Source organism: Lagopus muta, chromosome 6 (assembly GCF_023343835.1).
Source record: "Lagopus muta isolate bLagMut1 chromosome 6, bLagMut1 primary, whole genome shotgun sequence".
Taxonomy (NCBI): domain Eukaryota; kingdom Metazoa; phylum Chordata; class Aves; order Galliformes; family Phasianidae; genus Lagopus; species Lagopus muta.
Window position 1 is genome coordinate 13,037,339 of NC_064438.1, and position 26,065 is coordinate 13,063,403.

Genomic DNA, 26,065 nt, shown 5'->3' on the forward strand with positions numbered 1-26,065 from the left:
TTTCATGGTTGCTTCTCATTTAGAAGCATCAGAGCGTTATGTTTGCGGCTGTACGCAGAGCTGCTTCCCAGCACGTCTTAAACGGAAGTCATAGCTTTCCCTTCTGATTTGTTGTAGATACAAAAGCAGTAATGTTTGTGGGTGGAAAGCTTCCTGTAAGTTCAGGAGCCCATTAGTTCCTTGCTTTATGTTCTAGCTGTGCTTAGAATGGCTTTTGCAATGAGACATAGGCTTCTTAGTGGAGAAAACTTATTCTCTGTATGTTTTCAGGGTCTCTTGCCATTAAAGCTGCCTTCTTCGAGGTGTTACTTGTCCTTAAGATGAACTTTCACTATCTTAGACTGTTGGAGATGTATCCTGTGTATGACTGTTTCCTGCTCTTTTAGGTGACTGGTGCTGTGTGACATTTGTTGCAGACAAATTGCAGCAGCGTCTGTTGTGAGACAGGTGGTTGCTGTAGGCTCCTCCTTCCCCTAAGCTCTGCATCTGTGTTAGTTATTTGAAAATGGTTCACTGTCCAGAAGTATGGATTTGGCCTCTAATTGGTGGTGATAATGGTTACAATAATACAATGTTCTTTTTTAAGAGTTCAGTAGTGCTATTATTTTTTTCTTCATTGTCTACACACTGTGATTGGGGGGAAAAAAAAAGTGAAGGCTCAGTGCTTTGTGTCTGTGCTTTTTCAGTGGGATGTGCATCTCATGTTTTGTCTGAAATCACCTTGCTTTGTCCTTCCCTGCTCCTGCCAACTTTTGCTGAACAGTTCTATTAGAAATTCTGCAGCTGCTAAGTCATTGGTGGGCAGCTGTAATGCTACTGGGAATTACAAGCTGTTTGGGGAAAGCTGTTAATTTTTTATTCATATACTTTTTTGTTTGTTTGTTTTTCAGGACTGAAAGAAAAACTTTGAAGAGGCAGACCGGACTTAAAGTATGTATTTGTATCAGCAAATGGTGTCTTATCAATTTTCGTTTCTTGTTACTTATGTGAGTGGCCTTTGTCTGAATGTGCCTAATTGATGTCTTCCCATGGAGTTTAAGTCAACTGCAATGTGAAAGTTATGTGTATTGCAGAACCTTCATCCCACGTCTTCCAAACATGAATGATGAAGGAGTGAGAATTCTGTTTTTCCTCATCAGGGATGAGAAATTTTTCCTTGCAAGAAAAACAGCACAAATAACAGAGGAGAATTACGTGGAATTATTTTTTTCCATTGGGCCTGTGACTGGTCCTGGGTTGGAAGAGAAGAGTCTTTAAGGCTAATTTCTAAGTAATGTGAGTCTGCATTTTTAGTTGCTTACTATTGCTGCCTCTAATAGTGACCAGGATCATGTATCTTGTTGGCTGAACTCTGGTATTAGGTCAATTTGCTCTCTTAACTTTTTGATCTTTTTTTTTTTTTTTCCTGCCTTCTGTATGCTGTGGAAGGAAAGATTCATGTGTGCTCCTTTATTTCTTCAGCTGTAAGATAGCTGAGTTCTTTCACTTTGCTCCACAAGATGATTGCTTGTGTTGTCACTTTCTCTTGTTATGTTTAGGGCAAGAATAGGTGTTGCCAAAACAGGTGTGTGGGTTGCTGACTCAGACCTAGTTAAGGAGAGAAAGGCCCTTTGTCTGTTCCTGGTCTTAATCTATGGGATATGGACAGGGGAATTTTTGGTATGTATATTAGGCAGCTTCTTTATGGAGTAGTCAAAAGAATACTTATAATCTACAGAGTATATACTTTTCAATTCAATATAAGTGCTTGTGAAAGTGTTACTTTTCTCATCTAAAGCAGGACTTAGCATTTTCCAGGTGGAGGAGTGTGCATTCTCAAGTCCTCCTAACTGCTGCTCCAATGCCATTAGCACTTGTGTTCTCCTGTGGTGTAGCAGTCTTTTAGAAGCTTGGCTAAAGATCAGCCTGCTTGGGCATATAGACAAGAAATCAGACCTCCTAAGAGGTAAATTTACTAAGAACAATGAAAAATTCTTTTTATTGTTAAACCTGACCCTCATCTGTTTTCTTGAAAACTTGATAGTGTAAAATCAGCTGTACAGACTGTAGTGATTACTGGGATTTGTAACAAACTATGCTTAGAATTGGAGAAGGGGAGGTGGGGAGGAGGGAAGGAACAGGGAGAGGTGTAAACCAGAAGTAGATCTCCTGCAGTGTATGACAGCCTGGTTAAAAAAATATATATATACCAGCAAAATAATTTAGGTAGTGTGGCCCTGGTGTCTCAGCAGGGCTCATTTGGATCTTGGGGGCTGGGGTAGCTGTGTTAAACTTGATTTCAGCCTCTGCAAATACCAAGGTGTCAATTTCCATGGTGGTTTTTTGTTTTCTCATGTGCATTCAAGGCAAATCCTGAAGTAGGGGATTTTTTTTCCTTTCCAACTACTGCCAAAAAAAAAAAAACACCAAAACACTCTTATGTGTAAATAACTTCTTCAGTATTTTGCTTCTCCTTACTTAATGTTGTCATTCTGTATATCGCAGCAGAAGCAACTATGCACAAATAGTTTTGATTAGACAGACATTTTTCTGCTCAAGTGACATGAGAAAAAAGTCTTTCTGATGCTGTAGTTCATTTGAACTTTCATCATTTTCAGATCAAACATTCTAACACAGATAAAAAATTCATTACTTGCTGTGATACTGTCAAGGAATTAGAAAATAATATGCTCATTTCTTCCTCTTTGGGTTTTTATTTTTAAAAAAGAATGCAGAGCAGCTCAGGAAACTGTGCCATCTGTTTTTAGAGTTATTCCCATTTGTAATGTTTCTTCCAGTTCATATTTAACAGAATAAAAAAAAAGTGTTTGAAAGGGTGGGATGAAAGCACTTGATGTATTGTTTAAAAAACCGAATCATTTAGATTGGATATTATGGAAGCTGTTCACTGCATGAGTTCATGTATGATGACTTTCCTAGCAGAACTAGCAGGAGCTGATCAATCTTGAGGTCTTAAACATTGCCCTGTTGTAATTCTTACCTTCTATGTTGAGGTAAATAAGAAAAAGGGTTCTATTAAATAATTTCTGAACTCTGTATTTCAATTTACAGGTGGATACAGGCACACAGATGGCAGATAACAGGTATGTTGGACCAATTTCTTGATGTCTGGTTACAGATGACTGTGTACTTGGTCTTGTGGGACAGCGTACCTTTCTTTTTTAAACCTATGAAGAATATACTACCAAACTTGGATAGGAATAAATGGAAATATTTTCTGTAATTAGACTGCATTTCCTTACAGCAAGGTGAATATGTGTGGTGCACTGCAAGCCACGAGTGTCACCTGTTGGCTTCAGAATTGCTGTTACTGGGTTAATGTAGTTAGTGCTGTCTGCACTCAGGTTTTCAAGTTCATGTTGAGACTTGGTAAAAACTTGAAGAAATCGCAGATCCTTCTCTGTTTTTCTGATCTGTGTGACTTCTGCATGCAAAAGACACTTTTATTTTCTAGCTCCCATACTGTTTTTAGAACAAATAGCTGTCTTTAAGCTGGTATGAATACGTGCATGAAGCTGCTCTTTCAGAGCTTGCATTGCACCAGGATAAGCTGGCCTATCCAGCAACTAAAAAATACTCAGATGTGTAGTGTCCTTTCTCCTTTTGTGTCTGAGGTAAGACTAGTTTCAGCAATACCCAGTCTGTATTTTGCAACCTCTAAACTGGCAGAAAACATCAGGAGTGCTTGCCCACTGTTGACTCATTCTGAGCCCTCTGTTTTTTGCAGTGCAGGAAGTGTGATGGAAGGCAGGAGCATCTCTTTTTGGAGTTTAAATGAACGTTTTTACTATTAATCAAAACAATTTCTTACAGAAAATCCAAAGAGCTTTGAGCACTTGTTTTAAGATTTCTTCTTACCTGTTTCTTTTCTGATGTTTTTTTTTTTCTTTGCCCCTTACACTAAAAAGGTGTCTCATGGTTCTTATTTTAGTAATAACATTTTCCTGTCCAGGGTGACTCAGTTACGTATTTAAGGGCCAGTTGTTCATCAAATGAGATGAATTCTGTCAGTCAAGGTAGCTTGTGTTCTTTCAGTGTTGTTTTCGTTTGTTAATTTTTGCCTTTCTTTTGCTTCCTGTTCATCTTGGAAGAATTTATTTCATATCCAGACTTCAAATTTTGGAAAGCCTGAAGCTAAAAACATGTCTTTTCTTGTCTTTCAGTGTTAGTAAAACTTTACATAACACTGCAAATGAAGTGTACTGCTGTTCTTAAATATGAACGCTACTGCAAAGTGATGCTTACCTCATGCTATGGTTTTAATTCTAGTAAAGCAGAAGATACTGCTTCAGATTCTGTGGAGGCTGCTAAAAATGCAAGTGACAAAAAAGGTAAGAGATGCATAGTGTTAAGCAACATTGCAAGGGTGGAGTAAAAGTTTTTGCCTTCTGTTTTGAAGCTCCTTTATCTACATAATTGCTATTGAAAACAAAGCAGTGGTTTCTAGGCTGTTTTCTTTCTGTTATTCAGACATATCCTTCCTGTTTGTTACAAAGGAGCAAAATAAGGGCTTCAGTAATGCAACAGTAAAAATGTTTTTGCATGTAGGATTAGGATGCTTTGCTGTTGCATCAAGTAATAGACACTTGCGATAAAGCCTATACAAACTAGGTTTGATTATGCTGCTGTATCAGCATAATCATTAAAGTGAACATTCCTGCTGTTACTGTGGCTCTCTGCTATCGTGTTTGTGGTGAAATGCATCTTTTTAAGAGTGTCTTGAAGCTTTTATTTCTCATTTGGAAGATCTGTTAGATAATGCTACGGTTCCATTTTCAGTAATGTAGTAAATTTGTAAGCTGATGTGGAGCAGTAGTGTATTTCACTATGTGGTCATTACATTTCACATAAACTAGCAGACATCATGAAATAATGTAATCAAAAAATTTTAAGGGGGGGGGGAAACAACAGTGTAAAACTTCACCAAGTTAGTGTGTGCTATGCAATTTGTTAATTGCTGTGTCATATCTGCTGCGAAGAGCAGTGGGAAAGAATGGAAAGATCAGGAAAGTAAATGTCTTTGTGGTACATTTGCCACATAAATCCTTCTGGTGAGGATTTTAACTCCTAACCTGAACTGGTTTAGGTCTGATCTCTGGTTTAAAGAAACAAAAACAACAGAACCCCAGGTTATTCTAACCACTCTCTTGAGTATTCTTTGGGAAGTTGCACAGGTTGTAAAAATACCTTGATAGAAAAATTAGTAATTATCAAGGAAGGCATCATAGTGCAGCATTGCTTTGTGTGTAGTTCACAAAGTTGCCATCAGACTTTCTCAGGAGTTAGACAAACTGGGAAACACTTGCACAGATTTTTCAGAAGTAAATCTCTTTGTGTTTAGCAATTTTATGTGCCTTATGTACTAGAGCTAGCATAGGGGGAGGATAGAGAAACACTGCACCTTCTTATGAGAAATCTGGAGCAGGAAATCTGCTTGCCAGTGATGTGTGCTTTTTGCCTCTCTATTTCCAAAGAGAAGGGCACACTTACTATCATTGTCCATTCTTACCTTTCTGAAATCTGATTCTTAATTAGTTTTGCTTGAGTTATTAGTTCACTATAGCAGTGATACTTGAGGAATGGGAAATAGTGTGTATTTTTGCTGCAAGACTCGTAGTCTGATGTAAGTGTTGTAAATGTACTCAGATTTGTTTTAAGAATGGGTTCCTGTCTTCATAGAAAAGCTGGCAGACCAGGTGATGCAGAATCCACAAGTCCTGGCAGCTCTACAGGAACGACTTGACAACACAGCACTTACCCCTTCAAGTTACATTGAAACGTAAGTACAGAGCATAACAACCTTCTTGAAAGACTGAAAACATAATAGAATGTTATTACTATACAATTAGGGTCAGAAATTTGAACAAATGACTCATTAAGTGAAATTGTTGACTTAAACCATGATTCAGTGGCCTACATATGGAAGGAAGAGCTGAGGTTTACTGTACTTGGACAAACTTCAAAACAAGTTGTTGCCTCATTAAGTAATTTCCGTAGCTTTTTTTTCTGTGGCTTGAAAGAAATATTTTTCCCCCCTTCTCACCTCCCCACTCACTGTTTCTTTCATAATCTGTATTCTGTTAGGGAGTGCTGATTAGAGTTGCTGTCCAGAGTGTAATTTGAAGTTCAGGACTTACAAAGCTACTCATTTGCCTCTAGTTTGAAGCCTTTATTTTGATAGATGGGTAGGATTATACACACACACGCGCACACACACACACACACACACACACACACACACGCATATCTTGTTTTTAGCAGAGACTCGTGCTTTTATTTCTTGACTGGGACTGGGGGACTTTTTTAATTATAAAATCTATCAATTTTTTATCTTACTTCATATAAGCACCTAAAAGTTTGAAGTACAGTTTGTATTAGTCTGAGTCAGACTCATGAATCCATGAAACTTTCCCTTGCAAGTGCAGTTTGGGTGGAAGAGAATCTTCTCAATATGCTTGAAAAGAGATATTGATGAAATACACATATTTGACACAAAACACTTAAAAATTACATTTAGGTATAAGCAGCCTATTTCAGAGTGAAATGTTAAATAATGCTGAGGCAACTAACTTGTAAGCTTAAATAATGATTTAATTTTTTTTAGTTTACCAAAAGCAGTGAAAAGAAGAATTGATGCCTTGAAACAACTCCAGGTGAAATGTGCCCACATAGAAGCTAAATTTTATGAAGAAGTACATGATTTAGAGAGAAAATATGCAGCACTCTATCAACCTCTTTTTGATAAGGTAAGAAAACTGTAAATATACCTTTGTTTCCTTGCAGCTGTGTCAGTTCTGTTTGCATATATGTAACTTTGCTTGTATCAGTAGCTCATCAAAGAAAAAAAGTTACATTTTTAGGCTTTTTTTTTTTTTTTTTAGAGGAGAGAGTTTATTAATGGAGAAGCAGAACCCACAGATGCAGAGTCAGAATGGCACAGTGAAAACGAGGAAGAAGAGAAGCTAGCAGTAAGTACAAATTGGGGTAATGGACTACAGATATATCAGATGTACTCAAAATAAATCCCTGTAAACCATTTTCCTTTGAAAAATTAATATTTTGGAGGGGAAAAAAAGCTTCTATCAGTCACATGCGACTGTGATGAACATAATTTCCCATGAAGGCTTCTAAATCCACAGTTTAGCATTTTATTTTTCTAGTTTTTAACTTGAGGAAATTGTTGCTTTTGGTTGCACTGTTCGTAACCTGTTAGCAGTGTAATTCTGTTAATGGGTTCCATTCCGGTGCTACATGATAACCCAGGATAAAGGAAGGCTGGCTGCTTGTTTGCCTGTCCCTTTTATTTTGGGGCACATAATTAACTTTAATGATCAGAAATATAAATTAGACCTACGGGTGCCATGTAGTCATGAAGTGGCATGGACTTAAATAAGGTGTGCTGGCTAGTTCATTCTTACTGTCCTCTAGAATAGAAGCTATCCAGATTTACAAGAGATGATCTAGTAGGTAGGTTGCCTTCCAGTTTACTGTCATTGTTTTTGGAGAAGTATACACACCACTACGTGTCTGTTTCTCTTTGTAAGAGAAGCAACCTGTTTATAATGCTGTCTGTCTTCTCCATTCTGCTAGACTTGTTTGGCATCTTTCCCATGTTCTTTTTCCCTTTGATTTCCTTTGAATAGCAAAGCAAATTGCTCTTTTTTCTAGCTGGTCTCATGAGATTTAGCGTAATGCAAAACTGAGTGTGCAGAAGCAAAAAGCTTTCTGAGGCACGAATGCATAATTGACTGGCAGTATTCTATGGAGTTACAGCTTTGGAAACGTCTAGATGGCAAGGGAGCTGCTGCTTCATCTTGACTAGCCTGGGAAGCTGCTGTTTAGAACTCGTTTGTTTGCTGCCATCTAGTGGTGCAAAAGGAGAGGTGCAGTATGATTAATTCAGACTGCAAACTTTCTCGTTTGAGAGCTGGAGAAGTTAACTGAAGTCTTTTTTTGTGTGTGACATCAGCTATGTCTATGGGACCAAGATAGCTTAATAATGGAAAGTAACAATGAAAATGAATTTTGCCAAGTATTTTGCAAAATTGGGAAGGTGGGACAATTTTAAATGGCTTAGATTTTTAGATGAGTCACTGTGAACGGCACAGGAGTCTACAGGGAAGAGATAATAGAAAAACATGCTGTTCTACTTCTTTGTTAGTGGAAAGATGAACACTTTTAATTTTTTTCCTTCAGTTAGTCAAATTGCTGCAACTGTCATTTGGTTATTTAGCCTTTGTACAGAAGAATTCCAGGTTACTTGAAAGTAAATCTGAATTTGTTGTGTGTAAGTTTAGCTGTGCAAATGAACCTTGTGTCTCTTAACTTCATTTGCTGAGGGAAAAGGATTTGTTTTTTAAAATGTGGCTTAAATGCAGCTTCAGAGTTAGCAAATTCTTTGTACATCTACCTCTCAATGTATTGAAATCATGATTTCATTTCTTAAGTGTTTCTGTATATTTTTTTCCACAGGGAGACCTGAAAAATGTAGTGGTAATAGAAGAAAAAGCAGAAGCAGAAGAGATAAATGTCAAAGGAATTCCAGACTTCTGGTTTACTATCTTTAGGAATGTAGATATGCTAAGTGAATTAGTACAAGTAAGTTTCTCTTCTGAAAAGAGTAATTTCTGTCATATGATGAATAGCTGCTATTTTTTGTTTGCTAGCTAGTGCTTAGAAATTCATAAAGGCCAAGTGCAAGGTGCTGCATGTGAATCAAGGTAATTTCAGGCATTAGTTACAGGCTAGAGAATGAATGGGCATGCTGAAAATTGGATGTGAGCCTTCAGTGTGTGCTTGCAGCCCAGAAAGCCTTACAGTATCCTGGGCCTCATCAGGTAGCTAATATAGCTACTACTATAGCTAATAGGGCAAGGGAGATAATTCTTCCCCTCATCTGTGCACTTTTGAGACCCTACCTGCAGCATTGTGCTCAGCTCTGAGGTCTGCAGCGCAGAAGAGACATGAACTGATTGGAGTGGGTCGGAGCTCTGATAGAGCCTGTGATCAAAGGCTGTTAGACCTGGATAAGAGAAGGCCTCCAGGAAGACCTCTTTGCAGCTTTTTCTGTACTTAAAGGGGTCTTTTCAAGAGCATGTAGTGTTAGGACAAGGAGATAATGGCTTTAAACTGAAAGAGGGTAGACTTAGATTAGATGTTAGGAAGAAGTTGTTCACTGTGAGAGTGATGAGGCACTGGAATAGTTTGCCCAAAGAACTGTGGATGCCTCATCCCTGGAAGTGTTCAAGGTTGGATTGGATGGGGCTTTGGGCAGGCTGATCTAGTGGAAGATGTCCCTGCCTGCTGCAGAGGAATTGGACTAGATTATCTTTAAAGGTCCCTTTCAACCTAGACTACTAGGTTGTGTGATTTGTTCTGTGATTCTCTGAATGTGTGAGATGCTAAATCTTGGAGGTCTTCATAATCTCTAATACTATTCCTGAAGACACTTGAAAGGCTGGTGATGGACAAAGTGAACAGCAGACTGAAGCTGCCAAGCAGGATGTGATTTTTCTTAGAAATGGTCTTGTAATGACTTCTGAAGATATGAAAATGGAAGTTCAGAGCTTACAGATGAAATGCTGTTGTAGTTAACTTAGTCCACCAAAGGATTGTTGTTTTCTTTTTCTCCTCAAGGGTACTGCTGTAGGTGTACCTGTGGATTTGCTCAGCTCATGTTAAGTATGTCCTGTGGTCCTCAAATATTAATGTAATTGCTTGTATTACTGTTAAGGATTAATTCCCTGAAGCCTAAACTTCTGTGAATCTCATCAGCAATAAATATCCTGAATGTATCATTTTCAGAAATGGTCATGAAGCCTAGCATGGTAGCTGGACGCAAGGCCTTTTTGTTTGAGAGTCTTACATATCAGAATTGAAAAAAGAATTAAAAAGTCTCGATCCAAATCTGAACTTCAGCTGTGATATTTAGATCATTACAAGATTTGATTCATTCTTAAGAACAAATTGACAAGCAAACTAGATGTAAGTTTTGGTCTTCTAAATATTGCCTGCTCAATAATAAACTGCTTTTGTCTTTTTAGGAATATGATGAACCAATCTTGAAACACCTACAGGATATCAAAGTTAAGTTTTCTGAACCTGGACAGCCTATGGTGAGTTTCCCACAGATGCTTCAAATGAAGTCTATAGTAATGATGCAAGCAGCATTCTGAACTTTTCATTCCATCCTCTTTGGCTAGAATATGTAAGGTGTTTATTTTTTCTGGGCTAGTATTTTCATGCTTTGGCTTTTAGAATTTATTCAGCTTTCATAACAACTTGCTTTTTTACCATAGGCCAGATGTCTTTGTTATTGTAGTTTCTACATTCTGATTGTAGCTGGAATCTGGCTACTTTCTGCATAAATGTTGTGTCTTAAGTTCCAAGTAAACTGTTATTCATATGGAGGTTACATGGTTTCTTCTGCTGTGGAAGTGGATGGAGGTGAAAATGTGGTTGCTACTTGCTATATTGGACTTGCTGCCTGGTCTTGCACTGTTCGTAACCTTTTGACAGCATATTCCTGTGAATAGGTTCCATTCCAGTGCTACAACAAATCCAGTAATGGAAGGCTGACAAATTCCATGTCCCTTCTTGATTTGGAGACACTCCTAACCTCTAGATTAAAAACTTTTCCAGTCGTTTGAATGTCTTGTCTGAAATCTTAATTAAAAGTTGTGGTAACTGTGGTAACTTTGTACTGCAAAAATGTCAGATTACAGGTGTGTGACACCAATTCTGTTGTGGATTATGCTTTGCAACTGAAAGAAATAGGCAGTAGGAATTATTCAGTTTACCTGGTGCTTTCAAAGTGCTGCTTGTTACAGCCTGTGTTTATAAACTTCTGTCTGCTGAAAGCTTAAGTGATTTTTATTTGCTTTTATTTACACTTGTAGAAATGTATGTATATTTAGATAAGTAAAATTAGTAAGATAATTGCTTTATAAATATCATGTATTTGGTCATCAGGACCCAATGCTAGCATACTCAGACCTAGGAGATGAGTATAGGTATGACTTAAATCTCCCTTTATTTTAAGCTACTGATTTGTGTATTTGAGCTTTATGAGGATAGGTTCTTCTAATCCAGGAGAGCTGTAAAAATTCACATTAGCTAATACGATATCGAGAGCAAAGATATTCAAATAGGGCTACTGGAGGGGTTATTTCAGCTCTTCAAATAGTACTTGAAACTGGAAGCTTCTTAACTATTGTCTCATAATTGGCACATATGAAAAGAGATGCTGAGATTTAGTCTTGGCGAAGAAGTTTGTCTTGCCAGGACACTGTGTGCTCAGTAATGCCACTGGTTACCTATTTATGACCTCAGTGACGCTTTGTGGGATTATCTGGCTCTGAGCGTTCGTCACTGGTGTTGGATGAGCTACATTTGTGACTCTTGAGCACATGCCCCAGAGAGGGATTTGCCTTACTTAAAGAACACTTCTAAATCATACCTGGGTGTTTTGACTTGCTTTAAAGTGGAAGTAAAGCTGAAATAGGCTGTGAGAAGCCAACGCGTTTGGTTCCTAGTGCCCTCCTTTCCTTAATCTGTAAGCACTTGAGTTGAGGAGGCTGCTGCTAGCAGACTTATCGCTTCTTGACCTCTGTCCTTCCAGCTTTCAAGCTTTCAATCATGTGAGGAAATTCGTGTGGTTGTAGAAAGCAGATGGTGAGGCAGAACTAAAGGGGCCTTTGGAATGTGGGTGAGGAGATGAGCCTAACATGGAGCCTTTTATTCTCCACGTAAGATGCTGAGTTTCTGCAATCAGTTTTCAGGTGCTGCATGACTGGTGCAAGCAGAAGTAACTGCTGCAGTCTGCAAACAGTTAAAGTGTGCATAACCTTAGGCTTCAGTTTATTAAGTCAGGGTTCTTCTGCAGGATTTCCTGTTTTTAAATGAACAAATACTCTGGTTCATGGTGGAGTGCACTGTTTAAATTCAGACTCATGTGCATGCATACCTATTGTTGATGAAAAGTAAAAATTTGTTTCAGTCTTGTAAGATCATATCACTGACTGCTCAGAGCAGGTGGAAGAGCAGAGCCTGATGATGTTATTCTGAAGCCAGGGCTACCTCAGAAAAATAGCTGCATCATCCTTAGTCAGGAGATGAATAATAGATGTCTATGCTTCTGCTGTAGCTGTTTGTTTAATTATTGTTAATTCTGCTGATTTCAGAGATAAAAATCAGTATTAACAAAACTATAATGGAACTTTCTTCTAGTCTTTCTCATTAGAGTTCCACTTTGGGCCCAACGACTACTTTTCTAATACAGTCCTGACAAAAACCTACAAGATGAAGTCAGAGCCAGACAAGACGGATCCCTTTTCATTTGAAGGACCTGAAATAGTTGATTGTGATGGGTAAGGAAATCTTGAAATTCAACAACTAGTCAGTTTTCCAGGTTTTTTTTTCCCCTGGACTGTGATAATAATTAATGAAGATAAAATAAAGATTTTGCTGACTTAAAAACTAGGAGTGATGTAAGGAAGGTGATGTTAGCCTCAACATGCACAAGTATGTGTCTCTGTATTTAGTGTATGTTTTTATTCTTGTGTCTTTCAAGTTACATGGCTTCTTACCTCCTTAATAATCTTTTTGGTTCCAGATGACTGGATGAATTCATTTTAGTTTTATTACATACTCCTGGACTTTTGCCCATCAGCAGTTTTAATTCCAGCAGTACTTTTGAATCTGGCAGGAGGTGGTCATACGTATCATCTGTTCTCTCAGCCTGGGACATGTTGGCCATGTATTTTGGTCTTGATAGTCTTGGCTGTGCACTTCCAAACAAAGTCAGGATGCAGCCTCCTTGGCTTCCTGTTGCTTTTTATTTTTGCAGGGACATGTTTTTGTGACATTTCATTCAGGTTACTTATCAAACACATGACTTTGACCTATAGGCTGAGATGTCTTGGGGCACCTAAGGAATACTATGACACTGTGCTTTGCTTAGTTATTTTTTTTTTTTTTTACTCCTCCCATTAAGAGATCTGACTGTCACTCATTCTTTGCTGTGTATAGTTTTGAGTAAAACTATATGTGCATGGAGATTGACTGTTAACTGGGATAAGTATCAGTTTGTACAGCAGTGGAAAGGAGCTAAAAGTTTGTTCTTTCTAGCTAGCTGCATCTGACTGCCAAGTCAATCTGAGCACTGTTCTTTGGAGAGTTAAAATGTGCCTCTTGTTGGCCACAGTTCATGGTGCACTTATTTTTAGGGCAACTGGTCACTTCTTGACCTGCAATAAAGGTACACAACTTACTGTTTCCTGCTGGCCAGGATGTTGAAAGAAACATTCTTAACTGTTGAAGTGTTCTAGATTACCTGAATCACATCCTCAGTTATAAAACCCAAGTAATTAGGCCAAAGAGGTCTTAAAGCATGGGTGGTTTGGAGGACAGTGATTATTCTGAGAAAACAAGGTATTCAGCTTTTTCATTAAGGGAAATACTTTTTATATATTTATCCAGTATGTGCATTGTCTCTAGCACTGTGAAGCATCCTAAATATCTCAGTCAAGTGGGTTGAGTCACCTGTGTATGTAGCTTTGACTAGGAAATTAGAATCATAGAATCATAGAATCACTAAGGTTGGAAAAGACCTAAAAGATCACCCAGTCCAACCGTTCACCCATTCCCAATAGCTCCCACTAAACCATGTCCCTCAACACAACATCCAGTCTTTCCTTGAACACCCCCAGGGTCGGTGATTCCACCACCTCCCTGGGCAGTCCATTCCAGTGCCTGACCACCCTTTCTGAAAAGTAATACTTCCTCATGTCCAGCCTGAATCTCCCCTGGCGTAGCTTGAAATCCACTGTTACTTTGATGCTTGTTGTTTCAGTGCTTAGTTCCTTACAGATGCTGATGTCCTGTATTAAAGTGCTGTTCCCCACGTGTTGACTTTAGGTGCACTATTGACTGGAAGAAAGGAAAGAATGTTACAGTTAAAACAATCAAGAAGAAACAGAAGCACAAGGGTCGAGGCACAGTTCGGACAATTACTAAACAAGTACCTAACGATTCTTTTTTTAACTTCTTCAGCCCAATAAAGGGTAAGCCTGGAAATTAAGAATTTAGGATTCTTATGCTGTGCATTTTGTAGATAAACACAGCTTAAGTCTGCAAAATGTTTGTTCTGCTGTGCTGTATGCTTCTTACTGGGGGAAGATAGCAGGTCATTTTGGGTTGTTCTGTATAATTTGACAACTAGGTGTGCTGTATAAATGGGATTTCTTGTGTGCAGAGTCTCTTGTTGAATCTCCTAAAGGAGTTGACTTCCTTTACCACAGGATGGCTCCCTGCATCAATTTGAGGCTGTTAACTTGTGAAGAGCTCTCTTCTAATTCTGGTTGCAGTTCCAGCATAAAGGTTTCACTGAAACCTTTGTGTTAAGCGTCAGAACGTTCTGCAGGTTCTTCTGTGATTAACTACAGTGATCCATAATGCTCCACATTGTACCTTCCTAATTTTCCTGTTTGATTTTAATGCTACATGTATACTTAAGTATTTAAAGCAATATGGATATATTCTGGGAAGGTGCTCTCTTTCAGGCATCTCCCACTGTGTTCTTTTTCAAATTTAGATGGAAGAAGCAGATTACAAGCAGAAATAGAACTGAACAAAATCAATATTAGGACCTGTGATTCAGCTATAGGCTTTTACAAAATACCTGCCCCTTCTAAATCCCATTGCAAATCCCTGTTTGTGCAGGAATGAAACAAGTGTTAAGTATTCCCAAAGTTGGTTTATTTAGTACAGAAATATCCTTTAACATAATTTTTTTCTTACATGAACAGTTATGTAGGTGCTGTTTTGAGAAAGGGATAGTGATTAGTTAACCTCATGATGATTTTGTATTGGGTTTTTAATTATGTAAAGGATATACTGTGTAGCCATGTAAGAAATATCAAAGCTATGGCATCTGTTGGTTGTTAATACTACATTTTCAACTTGAGAACAGACAGAACCAAATTATGCATTTTGCAGTAAGTTCACAGTACCTGTGGCACTTGAATGGAGAATGGAAACCTGTGGGATTTTCTGTTAGTTATAAACAAAATGATAACAAACAAAACAACAGAAGTCCTGTTCCTTAATTCTGTGCAGCACACTTGTAACTGTGTTTTGATCATGTCTGTCCTGGTTGCAGTATCAAGCCTTTTCTCACAGTACTTTGCCAACTCCTCGTGACACGTCAGCCTACTGGGGAGGATCTGAGTTTGGGGGAAAGATTTATGGTGCTTTAGAAAAATAAAGCTGCTGTAATCTCAACATTTGGGCAGAAATGAACAGTTTTGCTATTTGAGGGGGAAAATACGATCTGTATGCATTTGTAGAAAGGTTATTTCCCATGCAGGGATCTTTGATGTTGATGGTAGCTTTGGTGCTTCTATTATGGCATACAAGGTGCAGTTTGTGGGGTTGATTTTCAAAATGGATCTGAATTGTCTTAAAGGTATAACAGTTAGCTTTTGAAGTCGTCTTTAATCACACCAGTATTTCCTGGTGTGAGAAAGTGTATTTGTACTGTATTTTGTCATCTGGAATATTGAAGAGGGCTAGACTATGCAAAAGTGCTTGTATTTACAGCCTTTTTTTTCCTTTGCAGTATCTGGTGATGGGGAGTCATTGGTAAGTTCACACTTCTGAAATGGTAGCATTGCTTTGCCATATCTTTGCTACGCATCTTGATATCAACTATTCAGATTCTTTAATTGAGTTTTGTTATTTTGCTTTTGCTGACGTTGAACTTCACCTTGATGAAATGAAAGATACTGTTGCCTTATTGGAGTAATTCTGTGATATTTTGCTGTTGCATGTCTTGCAGCTAGAGTATGTCTGTGACTGTCACTGTTGGGGAAAAGGTCATTTACTTTTCTAATCACTCAGCTAGTAACCAGCTCTTTACAATTCTGAGGCAGTCTGAACAATGTGTCAGGACCAGCAAAGTCAATGTGAGCTTTTATTTAATGGAATGTTGTTTTAGCAGTAACCTCTATACAGACAAAGAACACTTCTAAGTGGCAGTTCTGAGAATCTGGATTTAGACTCAGTATTTTTGTTTCTGTTGCAGTTAAATACTGGTGACTGGAAGGTTGATGTTGAAAGTGAAGTGATGTTTCTCAAACCTATAATGTTTTTCTTCATAAAAAAAGTGCTAGAACAAAAATATTTCACACTGGTTTGCTTTGCAGGATGAAGATTCAGAGTTCACTTTAGCTGCAGACTTTGAAATTGGGCACTTCTTCCGTGAAAGGATAGTCCCACGTGCTGTGCTTTATTTCACAGGGGAAGCTATAGAGGATGATGATAATGTATGTATGCCATCAGCATTTTGTTTATTAGTCACTGTGTACATAGAAATAGTCTCTCACTTCTGTGATTTGTCTGGTATGTTGTATTATGGGAGCATAACAACAAATCTGAGGAAGTTGCTGTTACTTGGGAGTAGGAAAGAAGCATTCCATTTATTGTAAGCTCTCAATTCTTGTTTCTGGAAGAAGCTCAGCTTCAGATATTGCATTTCAATAGAGTAGACCTGTTACTACAGAAGGTTTTTATGCAAATATCAGCAGATCTCATTAGATCTTTTTGGTTTTGTTTTTCAGTTTGAAGAAGGTGAAGAAGGTGAAGAGGAGGTGAGATGCATACTACATCTTCTATAGATAACTAATAATTTACTGTATTCCAGTTTCTGAAGCTGTGTAGGATATTCTTTCCAAAGAGTTCAGCACAAAGAGTTCAGCATTCCTGTATTGTAAGGTCTATGTATGTTTCTTGTCTTCCAAAAAAAAAAAAATCCAGATTTTTTTGGTATTTTGAGAGCTACTTTGACACCAGTCAGAAATAACTAAACTGAAGCATTTTTTTGAGTGCTGCATGATAAAAGACATCTCAGCATCATCTTAAAATATCTATTATTTAAGCAGTCGTAGAACTTGTTCTACAGCTGTTAGTTGTCATAAGCCTTGAGACTTGTCATTGCTTAACACAAGGTTAAAAAGGAAGAGGAAACAACTACTTGGGTTAATGGTTTAATTTAGAGTAAGAGTTCTGTTCTGTTAAGGGCTGTGGTCCATTTACTGTGATGTTAAATGAATACAAGCATCCCTTGAAAGGCTTTGCACAAAACCAGTGAATACACTGATATATTTGACAGGTAATAATGATTTTATTTTACTATTTGTGTGGGGTTTTTTGCTGATTGGTTAAAGGAGCATACCTGAACATTGTGAAGATCACCAGAGTAGGATTAATCAAAAGTGATAACACTGGTGATCTAATGCAAGCTGACAGCCTTCAGCATGCAGTTGCTTTTCTCCTGTTGTTGTAAGTTACAATAGAGACTTCTGGGATGTTGAAGGTTAACTGTGTTGGTTGGTTGTTTTTTTTTTTAAGCTGGATCTTGTTACAATTATCCATGTTTTCGATCTGTCCCAAGTGCCAGGTTAATGTTGGGGTAGTGATACTTGGCTATAGGCGTGTGTGCATCAGCACACAAATACTGCAAAATCCTGCACAGGAATACTGAACTTAGCTACAGTGCATAAGCTCTCTGGGAGGAGGTCAAGAGAAAGAATAAACTTAGGCACAAATGCTGCTTATCAGAACTGCAGAATTCCAAATAATGCATCAAATGAGATGTCAGATATTGCTAGGAGTCTGCAGCAGCTTAGGAGAAAGTTTACTGTAAGTCTCGCTGAATCTTATGAATCTGTTTTAAATCTTTTTACAAGATGTTGCTTAAAGATTTCTGAGGATGCTGAATTCTTTTAACCTAGCCCAACTAGTTTTAATGTTGACAACTGAAACATCTGGCATACGATGGTAAATTCACTTGCTATTTTGTGGTTTTTTTTTTTTTCCTCCATTGCAAAAAGTTGCACTTTTAACCTGTTTTAATTTCTGTTAGTTTATCTCTATTTTGTCATAGGAGTTGGAGGGGGAAGAGGAGGGAGAAGAAGAGGAAGATGCAGAGAGTGATCCTAAGGTAAACAGTTCAGTGTGTTTAAGCGTCGTACAGGCCATAATTAAAAACCATAATTAAGCTTGCAGCAGTTTGTGAAAATATTAATAAATCAAGCAAAAACTCCTGGCTAGCTCCTGACTGTATTGTTTTCATCTTCCACAGTACTCAGTTTCCTCTTAAGTGACATATTTAATGTTTGGATGAATATAAATTAAGAATGATGATAATTTTTTCTGGTCTCCCAAACCTGCAACAAAAGAAAGATAACTTCTTAACTTTGTCCCTTTAGTTCTTAGTGCTACCTCTGTGTAATAAGTATCTCTCTTCCTCTAGGAAGGTCTTATTGCAAATATTTTTCTGTGGCTGAACTTCAACTTGGAGTTGGTCTGACAAGTCTCAGCTAGCTCATTTATTTATATTCTTTGTTCAGAATTATTCTTTTTGGTTCTAATGGCTGCAGGTTAGACAACACGTGTCTGTCTGCACTCAGCTAGAAATCAAAAAGTTAGTTCCCAACTTTTAACTTTAAACTTATGAGAGCTGGTTTAAAATTCAGCCAGAGGGGTAGTGCTCCTTCTGATAGGTATTTTTCAATCCTTCAGTCATATTAAAGCTGAAACTTAGCTTTAGTAAAGCTGGGACAGTGATATACTTCAATGCTTTTAGTTCTTAAAACATCAGCTTTTAATCTTTTTTTTTTTAAAGGCACAGATGAAAAAGTGCTTGATCTTTGGATGAAAGTCTTAACGCAGCCTAACACAGCACTCTTGTGACTTACATACATCATATTGCTAGTAAATGCTTATTGTCACCATATCAAGAATTGAACTTATTTTTCATGGACAAGAAGTCTCTATTGTGGGAAGACTGTAGGATGACAGGAATGTTCTTGCTCTGTTCTGAAGGATCAAAATGCAGTAGTGTACCTATAGCGAGAGAATTTAGACAACTGAGGAACAAAATGTGAGTTCTGAGTCAATATATATTCATGCTAAAAAAGACACAATGGAGGAAGTGTGGAATCTGGCATTCTATAGCAAGGACTTTTGAAATACCTTGGAAGGTTGTAGTTGTTACCTCCTGTATTATTTTGTACATTTCACTTTTCACTCATGCTGACAGTTCCTTTCAATTTTTTCCCATTCAGGTGTAATTTAAGTCTGTTTATCATTCATACATTTCTAGGTAAGGTGGAATTCCATTCATACCTAACTTCCAAGAGTCCCATTGTAGCCATGCAATGTAGTTTGTTTGCTAGTTTTTGTTTTGTTATTTCCTTGTATGGGTTAAAGAAAGGGGGGATTGGAAACTAGCTTTTGTTAGTAACTTGGAATAATAGAAATAAATGCTTACAGAGATGAATGCCTTTAAATCATAAGTAGATTTTTCAGAATGATCTCCTTGCCTTCCTGGCACAACTTGTGTTTTGCCTTTGTATCAGACAAACTGTGTATACTAGACTGAAGATAAAAGATACTGAGACTTGTCAGACTTCATTTTTCCCTGTTTCTGATTTCATGTTGCATCTCTTTACTGTTTCTAGTGTACTTGCAAATTCTTACATATCTCCTCTGCTCTCCTTGAGAACTCTTGTAAGTCACTGACTGACTTGATATGTCCTTTCCAGCATCCATATTTTTACTGTTTGACAAATTCAGTCAGTCATTCTGAAGAGACCTTTTCTTCAGTGCTTGTGATTCCAAACAGGTTTTGTTCTCTTGCTCATTTGTCTCTTTTATTTAAAAGAAGTTTCTTCAGTTCTGTCTTGTCATCTTTCACGTATCTCCTCATGCCTCGTATGCAACACTACCTGCAGCAGGTTCAATGCTTCTTTCCTAGTACATTAGGCTTGTATGTTTCTTTTTAATTGCTTATGAGAAACTATATTCTTTCCATCTCCACTCAAGTATTGCCCTTCTTTGCCGTTGTTCAGTTCAGCTGTTATTTTTATTTACACTCTGTGCTTTTCAAGCCAGCCACACTGCCTCAGCCTACTTGCACTGTCTGTTTACCTGCTGTAGCAGAGTATCGGAGCCTCGTTTGTCATGACAGCTTATATGGCGTCCTGCTGCCATCTTGCACAGCTATTTTCCCTGACTACAGTTAAAAATTGTTAGCTGCTGGCTTTAGTTTTCCAAGTAAAAATAGAATTCTGGGTTTGCCTTTTAAGGATGGTGCCCCAATCCCGTTTTCCATTGCTGCTTATGTTCACTGTGTTAACTGGGCCTGTCTCTCCCCATCCCTTGCCCTTCTTTGCCTCTCAGTCCATCCATCCCTGCAGCTTTTCTTGTATCTAGAGTAGCTTTCATTTTCACCTACACCAAAGTAATGGTTCTTCAGTCTATTTTTGTTTTGTATCCAGTTTTTCCTCATCAGTCGTTCCCGTGTTACCTCCTTTATTGTTGTGCTTCATTTGCTAGATAAATGTCAACACTCTTCTCTTTGCTTTGTCAACTCTTTGTCCTTCCTCCCTCACAATCCTGTCAGATTTAAGTACGTTTGAGGTGTTCAGTTAGGACCAGGTCAGTATCATCTGTTACACAAAGGACTTACTCTCTGGTATGTTTTAAGTTGTGGCTTTGGAAGACTGAGTAGTCATATAAGTGGAAGTAGCTTCAAAAGATATTTTGACTAGTATATTATCTTGATAAGCTGCATTATTCTGTGTGCTTGCATGCCCTGTTCCTTTAACTGCCTTTATTTAACATTACTGACTCTGTGCTTGAATAGAGAAGTAGTTAACTGGGTAATTTAGAGCACTGGTATGATCTAAAAATCTGCTGCTGGGTACAGACCACTCATACACTGGTGCATTTTAGTCTGTCTTCTCAGAACAGCAGCAGAGGGACTTGTTCTGAAAACAAATGTGTTGCTTACCTTTGTAGCATTTTCTCTGAGGAGGAAGAAGTTCAGAACTCTCTCTTAGCTCTGGTTAGCTATGAATTTACCTACTGTGCGTGCATTTGATGTCCTGGCTTTCTTTTCAAGGACATAAAGAAAAGGAGTAAAGAGTAAAGGAGTAAAAATTAGCTCAAGGACTCCAAACTGGAGTTTATTTCATGCTAAAACAGTTGAAACTTTGAAAGGCTTTTTTTCTGCTGAGCTAGAAGATCATCAGCTTTAGTGCCTACTGTCTGTGTTGATTCCACTGTTGTTGGCAGCAAGATATGTTTGGGAGTCAGGGGAGATATTGACAAGCTGCCTGGCTGCTTTAGCAGATGAAAGCTTCCATTGCACCAGAATATGTAAAAGTAAGGAGAGTGAAAGCCTGATTGTTCTTTGATTCAGCTAGAATATGCCCTACCTAATATGTTGAAGATGAATAGAAATATGGGTTGTTTTTGTTTTAAGTAATGATATCACGTGAAATAAAGATGCAGCTTGAAAGCTACATATATTAATTCACTGAGGTAAATGACATGACTGCTTTGCTATGGAAGCAGTTGTGTAGAGAAGTCTACTACTTCAGACCTGCTTTCTTCACTATTTCAGCCCTCAGATCCTAAAAATAATAACTGGTGAAACTTTCTTATGAAATTCGGTGCTTGTCTTCTCTCCATAAGCAGTTAGTGCAGTTTAGCTGATATGATGGCTGATGTCTGAAGAAGTGGTCTGTACCTGGGCATGTTTCTTGTGTTGATCTCCAAGTAATCAAATTCCTGAAGAATCAGAAGAAAAATGCTTAGGTGCCCATTCAAGCAAAAGAGCAGTGTTATAAATAAAAGGGACAAAAGTTTTACATTGATTTGTTAGCAGAGGAGGAATAAAAACTAGTACATTTGAAAGTAGGTGATAGTCTCACTTCAGTAGCTTATGTATCTCCATTGGAACAGTTTTTCAAACTGGAATGAAATGCTCAGTAGTTGAAACTGCTGCTTACACACCATAAATAAAATTAAATATTTGAAAGATGTTAAAATTAAAAAAAAAAAAAACACCATTCATTTGAACTGAAATCATTGCACAAGACTTGGATAGGTAATATCTTTATGACAGTGAGAATTCTTACGTGTCTGTGTAGCAGTGGTAATGAACTTGAGCACATTTAATGCTATATTTATTTTAAAATGATTCCTTCTCATCTTTGCCAGTTCTGATCTTGTAGTCTTCATTGCCTGGCTTGAATTGACCAGTCCTTTTAAGATACCTTGGGAAGTTAATTTAAAGACAACACGAATGGAAATCTTGCTACAGTGGGGGAAATAGAGCAGGGTTCATACAAGACTGGTAAATGGACTTTGGTAGTACCTGGCTGTCCAAATGTTATCAGCAACCTGGGCATCATGGGAAGAGCAAGCTCAAACTCATGGCTTTGCCTGTGAGAGTATGGATGCATTATTTCAGTCACAAGAGCCTGGGCCTGGGTCTTCAGAGCTCCATTACAGGCCAAAAAGGAAAGTGTTGGCTTTTGTGTGCCTGGTGGGACAGCTGTGACTTGAAGAAAGTGTGCTCATTACCTTTGCTTGTGCACCTTACTGCTTCACCATGAGCTGACTGAGTGTGAGGCATCATGGAGCTCGTGTACTGGCTTGCTCAGCATGAGTCGTGTGGTGCTACTGAAACGGTAGAAGAATGATAATGCTGGAACGTAGATCTCAGATGCTATCTTGCTGCTTATGCCCTGCTTAAACACTTGATAAGCATTGCTAAGATAGTTTATAACGTTCCTAGCTTACAGCTGACAGCATATCTGTCAATGTTTTTTCTTGAAAGTCTCTTAACAACTGGCATGTATATGAGAGCCCTTTTAAACTGTACTTTTTTTTTCTGTTTGTGAGTAATAATCAACACTGAAAGGTCCTTAAGAAGGAACTTTTGAAGTCCGTGTAATTCTGAATCTAATAACATATCTAAATGCTTACAAAAATAAAGATGAGAATGAAGAAATTTATTAGCAATTATAAGAGTTTTGGTTGACTGTTAAAATTTGGCCAGAATGGCTGCAATGGTCAACCTAATAACAATATATAATGTTGTGTAAACATGTCTCTCTTCTTAAGAGGGATTTCATGCAGTGTTTAGTCCTGGCTCACTGAGAATGAGTTCGTGTTACTTGGGAACCCAGGAAGATGAGAGAGTGCAAAGCTGAAGTTAGCCAGATGTGCTGGGGGGGAGGGAACCACAAGAAAGGAGTCTGGAACATCTCTGGTGTACCTGTGTAAAAGACAAAAATTGGCTGTATTTCATGGAAATGTTACTGCTATAATTCAGTCAGTGAAGGGAAAAGTAGTTAGGTTTAGCACAGCAAATGGGCAAATGTCCTGAGAAGGGATCTTAGTTACACTGCTGCTTCTTCAACTAGGCAGAAATCTTAAGTTCTTTTATCTCTTGGTCACTTGATGCATAATTAACCCTTGCATGCCTACTTCTTTTGCAATGTATAAACTCCTCCAGGATAGTTAACAAGAAACACCTTGTTTTGAAGTCTGTGGTATTCAAGGTGTCATGTTTTATAGCTGGTTTTTTTTTTTTATACTAGAATTCAGAAACTTTTGGTGACTGTTATTTTGTTTATAGTAAACCATAAGAACAGTCAAGGGAGAAGCAGGCAGCACTGGAAAAAGTCTTCTGCTTTGTAAGAGCACTGATTTACTACAACAACAAAAAAAGCAAGATGTACAGTGTAAAACGTGAAGTTCTTAGCTGTTTGAGTACTTGTTCTCTTTCCCAAGCACACACTTCCTTTTGCCAGAGGGGAAATTGATTTACTCTCTAATGAAGGTGTTTCTACTTTTGCATACTCAATTAACATGTGGACTTCTTGCCTGGTGTTTAACTTGTTGAATAGTTACCTGCTGGTGGTGCAGAACCCAGAAGAAACCAGCACATTAATTACAGTTTTATCACCTGAACAAAAAAGGGCAAGGCTATCAAGTAAAAACTCAGTCATGCTGCAAAATAAGCAGCTCGACTTCACTGCTTGCCTCCCTCCTCCAAGTCGGTGAGGGAGATGGCAGTTTATTGCTGAACAGTTTAATATGAACTGAAAGTCATACTGAGCCTCTGGTTGGGGAGGAATGGGAAATGATTTGCTTTCTGGTTTGTTTGAACCTTGGCCTACTGGATGGAGTTAAGCGAATGCAAATGTAGATTAAAAAATAGTAGGAAGTATTAAGCAGTTATGGGGGGGAGGGGAAAAAGAAAGTGACTGCTGTTGAGACCTTTATGATCTAACCTGAGTTTACATATAACTTTTCTTGTATGTTAATGATCTGTAGTTAGTTTAAAGCCATCTACTCCAGTTATTTTATTCATTGAAGTGCTTTATTGCATGCTGTTTTGTTTCCTAACTTTTCTTCTTTTTCCATTTAAACAGAAAGATTCCAGCCAACCTGCTGAATGCAAACAACAGTAATAAGGAAATACCACTTCAAAGTGATATTTGAACAACATGTAACAAATATTTGGATACCTGGCCTGCAGTTCAGGATACTTCATCGCTGCAGCACAATCTTATTAACAATGCTTAAAATTAATTTGTTTTAAAATGCATGATTTTCACTAACTTTTCTTTATTGCTTAACATGTACAGTGGCAATTTCAATGCATTTGGGAAATAAGAGGTTTAAATAAAGCACACTCTACAGCCGTTGGTACACTGTAGCTTAGTATGTCAGTAGGCCTTTAGGGCCTTTTACCCTATGCATAGGGGAATAGTCCAGACTACCAAGTGAAGATTCTCCATTTTCTTGTTAACCTTGAAAACTGTGGAGTAGCAATGTGCTGAGAAGCTAAAGTGAATGGATTACATGTATGGTAGCTGAAACAGAGCAATATGAACTTTTTGCTAGTTCCCCCCCCCCCCCCCCTTTTTTTTTTTTTTTAATGTTTCTTGCAACCTACAAATCAAACTAGTGCTTGAGCAGCTTTAAATGTCATATTTATTATCTCAGTAAAACCAATCGAATTGAAGTAATTTTACTTCATGGAAGGGGTGTCATATTTGAGACTTAGTTGTTCATCTTACTATTTATTTATTCATGTTTGTAAGTACTTTGACAGAATTAGTGCTCTTTAATAGTTTTTAATATACTTGAAAATATTCTTCCTGTTTTGCATAAAATATGGGTACTTGTAAAACAGTTTTTTTAAATTGGTTTCAATGTAATAGCCTAAACAGAAGAAATGAACTTACATCAGAATGACAACTCTTCTGGATGGAGATGAAAACATAAAGGCCAAACTGTTGCTGTTGATGGAAGTGGGTTGCAGCCAAAGAACCAGACAAGTTCCAGTAGTCTTATCGCTTAGTGTCCAGCATGGAAAGACCTTACACTCCGAACACAGAAGCTTAATGAAATTCAATTCAATAAATCTGAAGTTTTGGTGTCTTACTTGCAACACTGAAATTATTTCATTCCACAGTTTGTTTTATTTAAAGCTCTGAAGTCTTCAGAACTACTTCCTGTTGTTGTGCGGCACTTCAGGTACATGTTTCTAGTTTCAGCATCCATTGCCAACCTCTGGCAGCAATTGAATAGCAGCTGTATCAACACTGTGACCAGGCATGTAGAGTGCTCCAGCCTTACCTTACACATTTGTAACTTAATACGGTGTTTTCAATTTGTACAGAATAGATAGAATATTCTATTAAAGTTGTGAAACATTAATTTTGGTGCCCGTCTGGTCCGTAATGCTTCCAAAGCTCATTGAACTTCCCTTCTTTTTTCTGTAGTTAGTTCTGAAGTCTGTAATAAGGGCATGCCACCTCTTTGGTCTAACACAGTTCTTGAATGAGTGAGCATGCAGAAAAAAGCTACAGGAAAGTAGCCTAGCTAAAAACTGCATTATAGAGTTCTTCAATGTGGAGCAGAACAGATGCCTGGCATGGGGGGAGTGCAGAGGAGAAAAGCTACAAAAGGCACAAGCCTGGTGTAGCTGTATGGCTGTCAGGAGCAGGAATAATTGGAGTCTGTGTGCCTGCAAGCTGCCTAATAGCAGTGTTAGTGATGTTAGGGGCATCACATAGTTATTTGACTGCTTGTCAAATATATTTATACATAAATAGAAGAAATTGAATGATACTCCTTTATGACAGCACAAGTGTACTTTCTACTACATGGTTAAAGAGGAGTGCTGCTACCT

The 26,065-nt window shown here is 37.9% G+C and overlaps 1 protein-coding gene and 2 non-coding genes across 8 annotated transcripts in view; all 3 read left to right on the plus strand.

Moving 5' to 3' along the window:
• Positions 1 to 26,065, plus strand: part of NAP1L4 (nucleosome assembly protein 1 like 4) — a 215,953-nt gene that overhangs the window by 974 nt on the left and 188,914 nt on the right. For 2 of the 6 annotated variants that reach the window (XM_048948657.1, XM_048948653.1), the window contains exons 2-16: positions 891 to 930; positions 3,052 to 3,083; positions 4,270 to 4,331; positions 5,680 to 5,779; positions 6,605 to 6,746; positions 6,882 to 6,968; positions 8,473 to 8,598; positions 10,044 to 10,115; positions 12,229 to 12,368; positions 13,918 to 14,063; positions 15,620 to 15,642; positions 16,206 to 16,325; positions 16,620 to 16,649; positions 17,945 to 18,001; positions 24,297 to 25,590. In XM_048948657.1, the coding sequence (XP_048804614.1) occupies positions 3,070 to 3,083; positions 4,270 to 4,331; positions 5,680 to 5,779; positions 6,605 to 6,746; positions 6,882 to 6,968; positions 8,473 to 8,598; positions 10,044 to 10,115; positions 12,229 to 12,368; positions 13,918 to 14,063; positions 15,620 to 15,642; positions 16,206 to 16,325; positions 16,620 to 16,649; positions 17,945 to 18,001; positions 24,297 to 24,335 (1,158 nt within the window). In that variant the 5' untranslated portion in view covers positions 891 to 930; positions 3,052 to 3,069 and the 3' untranslated portion in view covers positions 24,336 to 25,590. Of the gene's footprint in view, positions 1 to 890; positions 931 to 3,051; positions 3,084 to 4,269; positions 4,332 to 5,679; positions 5,780 to 6,604; positions 6,747 to 6,881; positions 6,969 to 8,472; positions 8,599 to 10,043; positions 10,116 to 12,228; positions 12,369 to 13,917; positions 14,064 to 15,619; positions 15,643 to 16,205; positions 16,326 to 16,619; positions 16,650 to 17,923; positions 18,002 to 19,127; positions 19,166 to 24,296; positions 25,591 to 26,065 lie in introns of those variants that run through there. The other 4 variants (XR_007377738.1, XM_048948654.1, XR_007377739.1 and 1 more) reach the window with 4 other exon arrangements.
• Positions 7,191 to 7,318, plus strand: LOC125695611 (small nucleolar RNA SNORA54). The gene has a single exon (XR_007378022.1). It is a non-coding gene; the product is annotated as a small nucleolar RNA SNORA54 (small nucleolar RNA).
• LOC125695610 (small nucleolar RNA SNORA54) lies at positions 10,493 to 10,613 on the plus strand. Its single transcript, XR_007378021.1, has one exon. It is a non-coding gene; the product is annotated as a small nucleolar RNA SNORA54 (small nucleolar RNA).